The sequence below is a fragment of the Oncorhynchus nerka genome, linkage group LG21, assembly GCF_034236695.1.
Source record: "Oncorhynchus nerka isolate Pitt River linkage group LG21, Oner_Uvic_2.0, whole genome shotgun sequence".
Taxonomy (NCBI): Eukaryota; Metazoa; Chordata; class Actinopteri; order Salmoniformes; family Salmonidae; genus Oncorhynchus; species Oncorhynchus nerka.
The window spans coordinates 8,038,276-8,050,956 of record NC_088416.1 but is presented as its reverse complement, the minus strand read 5'-3'; the positions used below and the strand labels follow the sequence as shown (position 1 = coordinate 8,050,956).

The window sequence follows — 12,681 nt, the reverse complement described above, 5'->3', positions numbered from 1 at the left end:
AAAAGGACTGTAAAACTCAATGCGTTGAAATATGACACACTACACATTTACAATATTAGACAGAATATTTTATTCAATTACATATTTACAAAGTGAAAGATGATCTATAGAAATCGGTGGGCTGACTGAACTGAGGAATGAAACAATGGCAGTTATTTTAGCTATCAGGCATGACAATTTACAAGCATAATTCCGCTGCTAGTCTTTTCATCGCATTGATACACATGTACTATGTCCAGGGCCAGGAGTTTTTCCTGACCACATGACCAGACCAAGTAAACTCCACGCCCTTATTTGGTTTATTAAACAGGAAAATTGTCTCTGGCAGCCAAATACTCCATCTAAATTGAGGTACGGTTCTAGAAACATAAAGCCATCTACTTTCATATGCAAAATATACATTTACTCGTGTTATAAAAGCAATAAGGCCAGAGGAAGAGTGGTATATGGTCAATATACCACGGCTAAGGTCTTTTCTTATGTACGACGCAACACAGAGTGCCTGGACACAGCCCTTGGCAGTGGTATTGGTCATAATCCCAAACCCCAGAGGAGCCTTATTGCTATTGTAAACTGGTTACCAACGTAATTAGAGCAGTCAAACTAAATGCTTAGTCATACCTGTGGTATACGGTCTGATATACCATGGCTTTCAGCCAATCAGAAATCAGGCCTCAAACCACCCAGTTTATAAAACCGGTTTTAACAGTTGCAGCCGATAGTATTTTTCGGTGATGAGTTTGCGGTGTCCATCTTCCGTTTCTACACAGGTTTTTGGAGACGCAGATCACTAATTAGCACAGGTAGTCAACTGTCTGTACGTTTTCCGTAAACCAGCACTGGAACATGGAAATATGGCCGTGGGGGAACCCTAACCCAATAAACGGGCGTTTTTTTTCTCCACTGATGTGTAAGATAGTTCCTTATGTTTCCAAAATCGTACCGCAAACGATGTGTGAAATGATGCATGTTAACATTTAGTGCAAGTGTCTGGGGTCTTAATAAAACTCCCCCGGCCAGAAGATACTATCGTCAGTAGACGCTAAAGGTACTTAGCATATATGAGCGGCCTAGGTCCTACCACATACACACAATACCAATAAATTACACTGAAAATAACTTCAATGTGAAGCATTTAAGGACAAGGCTCAACTTTAACAAATCCTTTGTTAGTGTCATTACAAATCTATAAAATGGTTGATAGGTAACAATGTAAGCCAACTGATGTCCATAGGGTCTGGGTGGGTCAGAAGCAGGTTCTATTCTAGTGGGAGATGAGCTCATGACGCCCAGTGAAGATCTGCAGAAAAGAGAAAGAGTTGAGACGAACGACTTGCTATGATATAATACAATCATGTTCCCTTGAAACCAATGTATTTCTGGTGCTTTTACTTACAACAGCTAGCCATCCTTTGAGGCTATGTTAGGCGCGCCTATCTTCAGCTTGAACTCTTCAAGTTGAGGAACATTTAAGAAATTCAATGTCATTAAAAGGCTTTGCCATAACAAGGACAAAATGTGGTTGAATGGTGAACGCCAAGTCATAGGTAGATAAAAGGTCAACATAACCTCATCTTAGTGAAAACATGGGTATTTCAGATAACCAAGGGAGAACTTGGTGTTTCTCCCCTCGTCTCTTTCTCAGCCTCTGATTCAGAGAGAAAGCCAGGGCCCATTATAGCCGCATTCTCCACAAGGTCTGCTAGCAGTTTCTCGCCATCTTTAATTGCGTCGCCCTCTCCTTCTCGGCCTTTGGTTCCAATAGGGCCTGAGGGCTCTTTGCAGACACTTTCTCCATATGATCTGCAAGCAGTTTCTACTCTAACAGTTTCTTCCTCTTTCTGGTTTTTTGTTGGGCCCTGGTTCAGAGGGAAGCCAAGAGGCATTTGTAATCAACTGAGTAACTACTTTCTCTATTGTGTCTGCAAGCAGTTCCTTCCCTTCTGTCATTCCTCCCTCCCCTTCCATCTTGGGTGCTGGTTCAGAATTGGCCTCAGTGCCTTTAGCATCTGCTTTTGCCTTTGACAGTTTCCCCCTTATCAAATAGGTTCTGTGTACCGTTATGAATATCTCTCCTTTTTCCTCTAGTGTTTAAAAAAAAAAAATGTATTGGGCTTTGGCTCAGAGGGGTCCCCAGAGTCCTTTTCAGCCTCTAGAGGAGGCACTTTCTCCTTAGTGTGTACAAGTGGTGTCTTCCATTTGTACTGGCAAGCCTTTTTCCTCCTCTTTGCAAGATGCTTCCCCTTCCCTTTCATCTTATACTGATGCCTCTTTAGACATCCGATTAAAATCCTCATGAAGACACCTGGATACAACATTTTTACCAGATTTTATTCAGAGGGGACCGCAGAGTCCATTGCAGTCACCTGAGGAGGCACTTTCTCTGCAGCGTCAGCATGTGATTCCTCGCCTTCTAGTTCTTTCTTAGGCCCTGTTTCAGAGGGGGACTCCTTTGTCGCTATCCGAGTGGTCAATACCGCAGGGGACTTCTTTGTCACCATCTGACAGGACACTTTCACTACGGCTTCTGCATGCTTCTGTCTCTTTTCCTTGTGGTTGCTAGCTAGCTGGGTGTATGTGAGATGGTGGTTGCTAGCGGGTTGGATGTATGTGCATCTCTGACTTAAGAACGCTGGAGTGCTGGCAGGCTGGGAAGATGTGAGCTGGAGGTTGCTAGTAGCAGGCTGGGTAGATGTGAGCTAGAGGTTGCTAGCAGGCTGGGTAGATGTGAGCTGAAGGTTGCTAGTAGCAGGCTGGTTGCTAGTAGCAGGCTGGGTAGATGAGAGCTGGATTATGCTAGCAGGCTGGGTAGATGTGAGCTGGAGGTTGCTAGCAGGCTGGGTAGATGTGAGCTGGAGGTTGCTAGTAGCAGGCTGGTTGCTAGTAGCAGGCTGGGTAGATGAGAGCTGGAGTATGCTAGCAGGCTGGGTAGATGTGAGCTGGAGGTTGCTAGCAGGCTGGGTATATGTGAGCTGGAGGTTGCTAGCAGGCTGGGTAGATGTGAGCTGGAGGTTGCTAGCAGGCTGGGTAGATGTGAGCTGGAGGTTGCTAGCAGGCTGGGTAGATGTGAGCTGGAGGTTGCTAGCAGGCTGGGTAGATGTTAGCTGGAGGTTGCTAGTAGCAGGCTGGGTAGATGAGAGCTGGAGGTTGCTGGTAGCAGGCTGGGTAGATGAGAGCTGGAGGTTGTTAGTAGCAGGCTGGGTAGATGAGAGCTGGAGGTTGCTAGCAGGCTGGGTAGATGTGAGCTGGAGGTTGTTAGTAGCAGGCTGGGTAGATGAGAGCTGGAGGTTGCTAGTAGCAGGCTGGGTAGATGAGAGCTGGAGGTTGCTAGTAGCAGGCTGGGTAGATGAGAGCTGGAGGTTGCTAGCAGGCTGGGTAGATGAGAGCTGGAGGTTGCTAGCAGGCTGGGTAGATGTGAGCTGGAGGGGGGGTAGGTAGGAGGGGCTTGTTACCAGGCAGCATGGCACCAGCGGGCATGATTCCAGGAAGCATGGTACCAGGGGACATAATACCAGGAAGCATGGTATCAGGGGGCATGGTACCAGGGGGATAACCCCTCCCTGGAGGGAAGACAATGGTGTAGGGGCTGCTGTGGTATGCCATCTACGGAGAGTACTGGGTGGGGGAGTAGGTTGCCATCATAGATGCATGAGGAGGATGAGAAACAGGGTATATAGGGTCCATGGAGTATGAGTAGAGCTCAATGGAGCCGTCTATAGACTCATCCCAATGCCTAACCCTCTCAGATCTCTCCATGTCCCAGTCTCTAGTAATAGTGTGGCAGTTGCTGTCGGTGTCCCAGTTTCTGGTCCCAGAATGTTTGTCTCTGGTCCTTTGCAGCCTCCTGTCTATGTCCTTGTCTATCTCTCGGTTTCTGTCTTTCTCAGATCTGCCCCGGTCTCTCTCTCGGCCTCCGTCACAGTCTTTTCTCTGGGTCTCTGTCCCGGTTTCTCTCAGATCTGTCCCGGTCTCCCTCTTGGCCTCCGTCAGTCTTTTCTCTGGGTCTCTGTCCCGGTGTCTCTCAGATCTGTCCCAGTCTCCCTCTTGGCCTCTGTCCCAGTCTTTCTCTGGGTCTTTGTCCCTGTCTTTATCTCTGTTCCTTTCTGATCTGTTAGTTTCTCTGACTACCGGTATGTCCATGTCTCTCTCTGGTACTGGAGTGTCTGTGCCAGTCTCCCTTTCAGTCTCTCTCAGATCTGTCCCTTTCTCTGACTCAGTCCTTCTCTCTGGTACGAGAGCATCTTTGCCCGTATCTCTCTCTTGCAGGAGTGTCCCCTTTTCTGACTCTGTCCCGATCTCTGGTACTAGAGTGTCTGTGACCATCTCTCGCTTCATCTCTTTCCGATCTGTCCCTGTGTCTCTCTATGTCACATACCCTGTTACTAGAGCTGCTGTATTCAACGGTCATGTTTGAGTGCTGGTTTAGAAGGGGGCTGGCGCTGTCTGATGGTAATGAGGAAGTACTGAGATGTTTAAATGAAGGCTCGCTTTCCTTTTTCTCTTTTCCCCTTCTCATTCTCGAACTCCTTCCTTTTCATGTCTCCCATCTTCCCATACAGCCTGTCATTGGTCCTGTCTGTCAGCTGACCCAACTCCTCAACCCCCAAGTCCAGCCCAACGATCTCCAGCAGGGTCTGCATCTGCTCGTGCCGCTGCTCATCCTCAAGCCTCACCTTCGTCTTCTCCTCAACTAGAGAAGACTTGGATCTACTGCTGGAGTCAACATGACCCTCGGGCAGAGTCGGCCAAACTTGTGGTAGCTCCTCGCCCACAATGAGTAACCCATTTTTGTTGTTGACGATCTTTGAGAGCTTGTTGAGGTCCACCCCTTTATTGAGGACATTGAGGAAGCGCTGGAAGCCTGTGGCTGCTATGTCTTTCTCCTGTGTCCTGAGTGAATGAACTGGCCTCTGAATTTGCCGTTTATCATTCAGGACCACCTAACAGGAAACATATGATGAAATATCAATGAATATCTAACCACTTCAGTTATCAACAAACTAGTGCTGGGCAATTAACCGACATTTCGGGTATTTTTCTTTTTTAAACTAATTGACCGACATATGTTCAATTATTTGTATACCACTTCGTTCAGTTTTTTTAGTAGGGAATTGTAGTTTCCAACAGGCCAATATTCAGCATGCTTTAGCGCATAACTACAATGACCATAATCCATCTACTTGTCTGGTCTGTTTCTTTTACGCCATCTATTGAAGAGAGAAGAATGCACAATTGTCAGGTGATATAGAGAGCAACTGTTGCTTTGTGAGGTATCTCTCCCTGAAAATACATAATCTAGTTGGTATTCAGCAGTCATAAAAGTATGCCTTATTTACTTTGAAGGACTAGGAAATAGTGATTTTGTAAGACAGCATAGGCAGAAGCTCTATAGAGATGAGATGACTTGGAATGAAATAAGGTCATCAAATAAAACAAATGTAATATACACAAATTAAATATTTTATTAATTTAAAGTAACGTGAATAAATTAAAGTTTAATAAGTGATAAGCAGTAATTGGCAGTCACTACCATCATGGGGCTTTTATTAATTGTTTTACTCTATTAGAGCATTCAACCCACATAATCCACAATGCATTTCATGTTAAAAAATGATAATAATGGAAACTGAAAAAGCACTAATCGCTCAGCACTAAAACAATCAAAATGTGTTCGATTTGCATCATCAACACCGGCCCATCAAACGTATCCTTCACTTACGTATCACTTGTGTGTGTGTGTGTGTGTGTGCGCGCGCATTTCACGCTACCTTTGTGTTATCATGGGCTTGGCTGTGTTCATCTGAACGTCACAATGAATGCATTTGGTTGTATAATGACTCATTTGGCAAAAATTGGCGTTTAGCTGGCTAGTTGTGCTACAGGTTCTCTCAATGACTGTTCGCAAGCTAGGTAGCAATTGATGCATCAGGTGGCTGACAGGGATAACACTAATGTAGCTGTGACATTTTAGAAAAAAACTATAGGCCTATAAGAACACAACAAAATATTATGAAGCGTACAATTAAGTAGGCACTTCATATCCTGCCAATTTGGAATGGGTGTCAATGGGAGAAATCGATTGTATAAATCGGAGGCCATGGTTTTCTTGACTTCCTTCTTATGATACTTTGGCCGACCTGTATGTTTTGTTATGGCTACATACCTCCTCATTGTCGGGATAGCGTCGCTGGTTCATTAAAACCCTCAGTCTCAGAGGACGGGCCTCTTCATTTTCTAGGGGAGCTCTAATCATCAGATCCAATGCTCGCATCTGGTTTTGTTTCTTCAGCTTGGCAGGGGTATCCTGGAGGAAAATAGAGACAATATTTTAGTATGTGTAATGCAGTTGTCTCTGAATAGTGATCTCAGGTCAGTTTCTATTTACCTCTTAAGACTCTTAATGGTTTTGGGTAGCTGATCTTAGATCTGTGTTTGGCGAAAAGGGGGTCTGCTGCTAAGTCCATGTAGCAGAAACATCAGAATCAGGAAAGATCTGATGGTCACCCTGACGAAGGCTGTTGTAGCCGCAACGCATTGGTGGATTTGTTTATTTTCGCTATGCATAAGCCACAGACAATAAAAAGCTTAACATGTTTTACGCTTAAACGCCAGTGCCTTGATGTTTTGGGACAAAGGCTTTTTTGGCATTCTTTACTATCCATCATCAACTTCTTTTGGATCTCTCAGGGAAGATTTATTCATAAGTGTTGAGATCAATTCAGAATTTAATTCAATTCAACCCATTAATTGAAATTCGAATTGTTTACACCCCACAGGAAGCAGATTTTTTTATAAAGTAGAATTTTAAATAAATTAAACTTAGATATGGACATATGAGACTTAATCCTTTGACAAATACTTTGCCAAAATCACCTGGCACCTCTTACTAAAGAATAGATACCATTTTAAATGCTAGTTTGATTATAACTCAATGATGTCCAACAGTATTTTGTTTGTATTTTTGCCATGAAATGTTCCTTCCAATCTGGAGTGTTTGTTCAAATGCATTCTGAGAAATGTACGTTTTTCTATCATTACATGTAATAACATGTAAAGTGAATGATTCATAATTAGAGAACCTACATAACTAACCTTGCATATCTCCAGACCACTGTAATTGTAACTTGTTTTAGGGGGATGAGTTTAAAAAATGTTTAGCCCAGGGGTCTAGCAGTATGGCATTTTTGTCGCTCTGCTTTGCTTTATCTTGGCCAGGTCGCAGTTGTAAATGAGAACTTGTTCTCAACTGGCCCACCTGGTTAAATAAAGGTGAAAAAAATTAAAGAAAATAGCACTTACCCACCTTGCGTCTTATTTCCCGAACCTAGACTGTGCATGTTTGGTGACACTTTCCCCAAGTAGGAGGGAATTTCCGTGGTTGGTAGACAGTTACGTCACCAAGCAGTACCCAGGAAATAATTAAATTGATGGATGCTACTACCCCCCTCCCCTCCAAAGCAAACATGGATTCTTTCTGTTTTTGCTTTACGCGCACACCTGTTTCTCCCACCTGTTTGGCCTAACTAATCAGCCTCGCAATACGGGCGCCGTGCTGCAACAGACAGGAAGCAGAAATGGTGTGCGAGCAAACATTTGAGCAAACCTTGAAATCCATCTTTGATTAATAGTAATTTCAGCGTGACTTGACTTGAACGCTTCTCCAATGTCACGCCCCAAGACGGAAAGTTAAATAAAGGTACTTACACATTATTAACTGTATATATGATGGCGAGCTGGTAGGGCTACAACACGTCAAACATAGTTTTGGTAAAAATGCATGATGTCAACATGAACATAATGATGTATGGAATAAATTAAAAGGGGAATTTGACACAAATCTAGATTTTTGCATGAACTATCCCTTTAATTCAAATGTAATTCTGCTTCCTGTGGAGTGTGGCCAATTCAAATCTAATACTTTTATGGGAATTAAATACCATTTAGCAATTCAGAATTAACCCCAACCCTGAATAATAAATACAGCACTAATAGGTACATACCTTACTCAGAATGTCCAGCACCCTCCGTTTAAGAGGTAGGCATATGCGTGACGACTGGTCCGCGACATTACTGTTGAATGTTCTATTGTTCGCCTTCCTCGGTTTAGACATGCCCTTCGCTGTTGTGTATGCAGTCTGTGTTTTAGGCATGTCCTTAGCTCCGCGTTTAACCTTTTGCAAAGCAAGAACAGCTCTCTTCTCCTCTATGAGCTCCAGGTCCTCCACACTGAGCTCCACAGGATCTCCATCAACCTCCCCATCTGTGTCTGGGGAGAAGGGAGCACCACTACCCCTCAATGAGCCTTCGCTCCAGTCTCTGGACGATGGGTCCATTGTGTAGCTCATATCAGAGGAAGCACCATAGTCCCCCCAACCTTCTCTAGTCCTCCTCATGCTGGAGTATTCACTGTAGAGCTCTCTGGCCATAGCCTGGCCGTTGTCTCTCTTAAGGCTATCGTTCCATTGTCCTGAGCTCAGTTCTCCATACTCCCTCCGCCGACTGCGCCTCTCTGGTTCTCCATACTCCCTCTGCCGACTGCGCCTCTCTGGTTCTCCATACTCCATCCGGTGACTGAGCCTCTCTGGTTCTCCATACTCCCTCCGGTGACCGAGCCTCTCTGGTTCTCCATACTCCCTCCGGTGACCGAGCCTCTCTGGTTCTCCATACTCCCTCCGGTGACCGAGCCTCTCTGGTTCTCCATACTCCCTCCGGTGACCGAGCCTCTCTGGTTCTCCATACTCCCTCTGGTGACTGCGCCTCTCTGGTTCTCCATACTCCCTCTGGTGACTGCGCCTCTCTGGTTCTCCATACTCCCTCTGGTGACTGCGCCTCTCTGGTTCTCCATACTCCCTCTGGGGACTGCGCCTCTCTGGTTCTCCATACTCCCTCTGGTGACTGCGCCTCTCTGGTTCTCCATACTCCCTCTGGTGACTGCGCCTCTCTGGTTCTCCATACTCCCTCTGGTGACTGCGCCTCTCTGGTTCTCCATACTCCCTCTGGTGACTGCGCCTCTCTGGTTCTCCATACTCCCTCTGGTGACTGCGCCTCTCTGGTTCTCCATACTCCCTCTGGTGACTGCGCCTCTCTGGTTCTCCATACTCCCTCTGGTGACTGCGCCTCTCTGGTTCGCCATACTCCCCCTGGTGACTGCGCCTCTCTGGTTCTCCATACTCCCTCTGGTGACTGCGCCTCTCTGGTTCTCCATACTCCCTCTGGTGACTGCGCCTCTCTGGTTCTCCATACTCCCTCTGGTGACTGCGCCTCTCTGGATCGTCATACTCCCTCTGGTGACTGCGCCTCTCTGGTTCTCCATACTCCCTCTGGTGACTGCGCCTCTCTGGTTCTCCATACTCCCTCTGGTGACTGCGCCTCTCTGGTTCTCCATACTCCCTCTGGTGACTGCGCCTCTCTGGATCTCCATACTCCCTCTGGTGACTGCGCCTCTCTGGATCCATTCTGCCAAGGTGCCTGAGCTGGGCTGATACTCCAGGTTCACTGTAGAGAATAAAGGGGGCGGTGAACTGTACTGTGTGTCTGAGTGACAACTATATAACACTAATGTTAAGTATGTGATGAATATAAACATGTTGGTCCTTGATGATGCTATATTGGATGTTATTTGCCCATATATGCACATTCAAGGCAAGACATAAGTCCTCAAACGAATTAAAAGGCTTTTAAACAAACAAGTTGAGTTCCAATATATAAGTAGTTGCATGTCTTCTTTAATGCCAACTTAGCTTGCTTGTACGTTATTGTTCTGAATGTCAGCTGAAATGTGCTAGCGTTAGCCAGCTAACGTTAGCCATAGTTTACTACCTAGCTAGTTTGTAATATAATTTTCAGAGCAGGCTGGCATATACCTTGCTAGCTAACGATGGTAGATGCAAGCATGCCAGATAGAATATCGACAAATACATGAAATTGCCACATTGAAATAGTCACATTACACATATTCCATAATAAGTGGTGGCAAACATTGACTATAGCTAATGATTGCCTACCTCGAGTCTGTTACCTTCGCGCAGGCTTGTGTTCGCCGTCTCATTCTGGATCTTGTCGGGTCAAACCATTTGCATTACCAGTCTCTCTTAAAAATAGGAGTGCTTCGATTTCAATATAAAATGTATAGATCGTGTTAAGTTCGTTATAAAGGCAACTGGTCAAACAACATAAACTCGTTTCTTGTCTACTTCGTCTAATAGTTCTGTATTCAGCTTCATAGGATCGACATTCCAATACTGCCACCAATAGGACGGAGTGCGAAGAGCATGGCATTTTCTATGACCAAACCAATGAAAGTTAGGCCTGAAAATAAATGTTAAATTACTTGACATACACTTACAATATTAGACAGAATATTTTATTAATTTAAATATATACAACGTGAAAGACGATCTATAGACTGAACTGGGGAGTGAAACCTGGGCAGTTTTCTTGCTTTTAGCTATCAGGCATGAGAACTTACAAACATGTCATTGCATTGATACACATGTACTATGCCCAGGGCCAGGAGTTTTTCCTGACCACATGACCAGACCAAGTAAACTCCACGGCCTTAAGATTTGGTTTATAATGGGCGAGAAAATGCATTTGCAGAGCAGATATCATAGTCAAGAAAAAACTCCTGGCCCTACCCATACCACACACAATGCAAAACATTACACTGAAAATAGCTTCAACATGAAGCATTTAAGGATGAGGATAAACTATATCAAATCCTTTCGCTAGTGTCATGACAAATCTAGCATCCTGAGGAACCACTTCTTCTGTGTCAGCATTTAGTTTCTCCCCATCTATCATTGCTACTCCTTCTGTCTCTTTTCCTTGTGGTTGCTAGCGGGCTGGGTGTATGCGAGATGGTGGTTGCTAGCGGGTTGGATGTATGTTGTATCTCTGACTTAAGGTCAATCAATCAAATGAATTTACTTTTGAAAGCCTTTTTTCCATCAGTAAATGTCACAAAGTGCTTAGACAGAACTCAGTGCTTAGATAATGTGGCCCAGTCCGATGATACCCCCAGACAGGGCCAACCAGGCAGGATGTAACTGCTTAGGTGAAGTGAAGGCCATCCTCACATGGGGAATGCTGCTTTTTAGTTATCTTTTCGACAGTATCAAAAATACATTTTCAATTGTCTTTATCCACCTCAGTCTGGTTGGAAACGTAGGCCAATCGAGCAGCAGTGAGGGCTTTTCGATATTGGGCTTTATGTTCTTTCCAAGCTAGTCGGAAGACTTCCAATTTGGTGGAGCGCCATTTCCGTTCCATTTGTCTACAAACTTGCTTCAGGGCATGTTTTTTTTCTCTTTATACCAGGGAGCATGTTTCTTGTGACAAATGGGGGGGTTACATAGGAGGGGCAAGACTGCTGCAGTGTTGGCAGCCTGGGTAGATGAGAGCTGGAGGTTGCTAGTAGCAGGCTGGGTAGATGTGAGCTGGAGGTTGCTAGTAGCAGGCTGGGTAGATGTGAGCTGGAGGTTGCTAGCAGGCTGGGTAGATGAGAGCTGGAGGTTGCTAGTAGCAGGCTGGGTAGATGTGAGCTGGAGGTTGCTAGTAGCAGGCTGGGTAGATATGAGCTGGAGGTTGCTATAGCAGGCTGGGTGTATACGTATGTCTGGTTTAAGGCTGTGGTTCCATTAGAGTAATATGGGGGAGGCGCTGGGGTAGGGTGGATCCCCAGGGGGGTTAGGTAGGAGGGGCTTATTACCAGGCATGATTCCAGGTGGCATTGTAACAGGAAGCATGGTACCAGGGGGCATAGTACCATGAGGATAACCCCACCCTGGAGGGAAGGCAATGGTGTAGGGGCTGCTGTGGTATGCCATATACTGAGAGTACTGGGTGGGGGAGCAGGTTGCCATCATAGATGCATGAGAAACAGGGTATATAGGGTCCATGGAGTAGGAGTAGAGCTCAATGGAGCTTTCCCTGGACTCATCCCCATACCAATCCCTCTCAGATCTCTCCATGTCCCAGTCTCTAGTAATAGAGTGGCTGTCCCAGTCGCTCTCACTGTCCCAGTCTCTGGTCCTAGAATGTTTGTCCCTGTCCCTTTGCAGGCACCTCGCTCTGTCCCTGTCCCTCTCGGGCTCCGTCCCAGTCTCTCGCTCGGCCTCCGTCCCAGTCTCTCGCTCGGCCTCCGTCCCAGTCTCTCGCTCGGCCTCCGTCCCAGTCTCTCGCTCGGCCTCCGTCCCAGTCTCTCGCTCGGCCTCCGTCCCAGTCTCTCGCTCGGCCTCCGTCCCAGTCTCTCGCTCGGCCTCCGTCCCAGTCTCTCGCTCGGCCTCCGTCCCAGTCTCTCGCTCGGCCTCCGTCCCAGTCTCTCTCTGGGTCTCTGACTATCAGATCTGTCACTGTCTTTCTCTCTGATCACTTAGTTTCTCTGACTACCGGTATGTCCTTGTCTCTCTCTCCGGTACTAGAGTGTCTGTCCCCATCTCCCTCTCAATCTCTTTCAGATCTGTCCATTTCTCTGACTATATCCTCCTCCCTCCCTCTGTCCTGGTCTCTGGTACCAGAGTGTCGGTGGCAGTACCTCTCAGATCTGTCCCTGTGTCTCTCTATGTCACATACCCTGTTACTAGAGCTGCTGTATTCAACGGTCATGTTTGAGTGCTGGTTTAGAAGGGGGCTGGCGCTGTCTGATGGTAATGAGGAAGTACTGAGATGTTTAAATGAAGG

At 46.0% G+C, this 12,681-nt stretch overlaps 1 protein-coding gene across 4 annotated transcripts; it reads right to left on the bottom strand.

The window, feature by feature from the left end:
* Window positions 1-46: 46 nt before the first annotated feature.
* On the bottom strand, window positions 47-10,223 carry LOC115104410 (repetin-like). 4 transcript variants are annotated; one of them, XR_010460338.1, is made up of 5 exons: window positions 10,005-10,223; window positions 8,001-9,495; window positions 6,164-6,304; window positions 1,397-4,940; window positions 47-1,300 (listed from the first exon to the last, which is right to left on the bottom strand). XR_010460338.1 is itself a non-coding variant. In XM_065006251.1 (4 exons), exons 1-4 carry the CDS (start codon window positions 10,046-10,048, stop codon window positions 4,473-4,475), a joined length of 2,148 nt encoding a protein of 715 aa, XP_064862323.1. In that variant the 5' UTR covers window positions 10,049-10,223; the 3' UTR covers window positions 47-4,472. The 4 variants fall into 4 exon arrangements, 2 of the variants coding, with proteins under 2 accessions (XP_064862323.1, XP_064862324.1); XR_010460339.1 differs by having other exon boundaries at window positions 10,019-10,223; XM_065006251.1 differs by having other exon boundaries at window positions 47-4,940.
* Window positions 10,224-12,681: the final 2,458 nt, after the last annotated feature.

Coding starts and splice junctions, on each gene's coding strand:
- LOC115104410 (XM_065006251.1), bottom strand. CDS start 10,048: ATGAGACGGCGAACACAAGCCTGCGCGAAGGTAACAGACTCGAG. Junction 6,305..8,000: donor TGCTGGACATTCTGAGTAAG/GTATGTACCTAT, acceptor ATTTTCCTCCAG/GATACCCCTGCCAAGCTGAA. Junction 4,941..6,163: donor GCTATCCCGACAATGAGGAG/GTATGTAGCCAT, acceptor GTTTCCTGTTAG/GTGGTCCTGAATGATAAACG.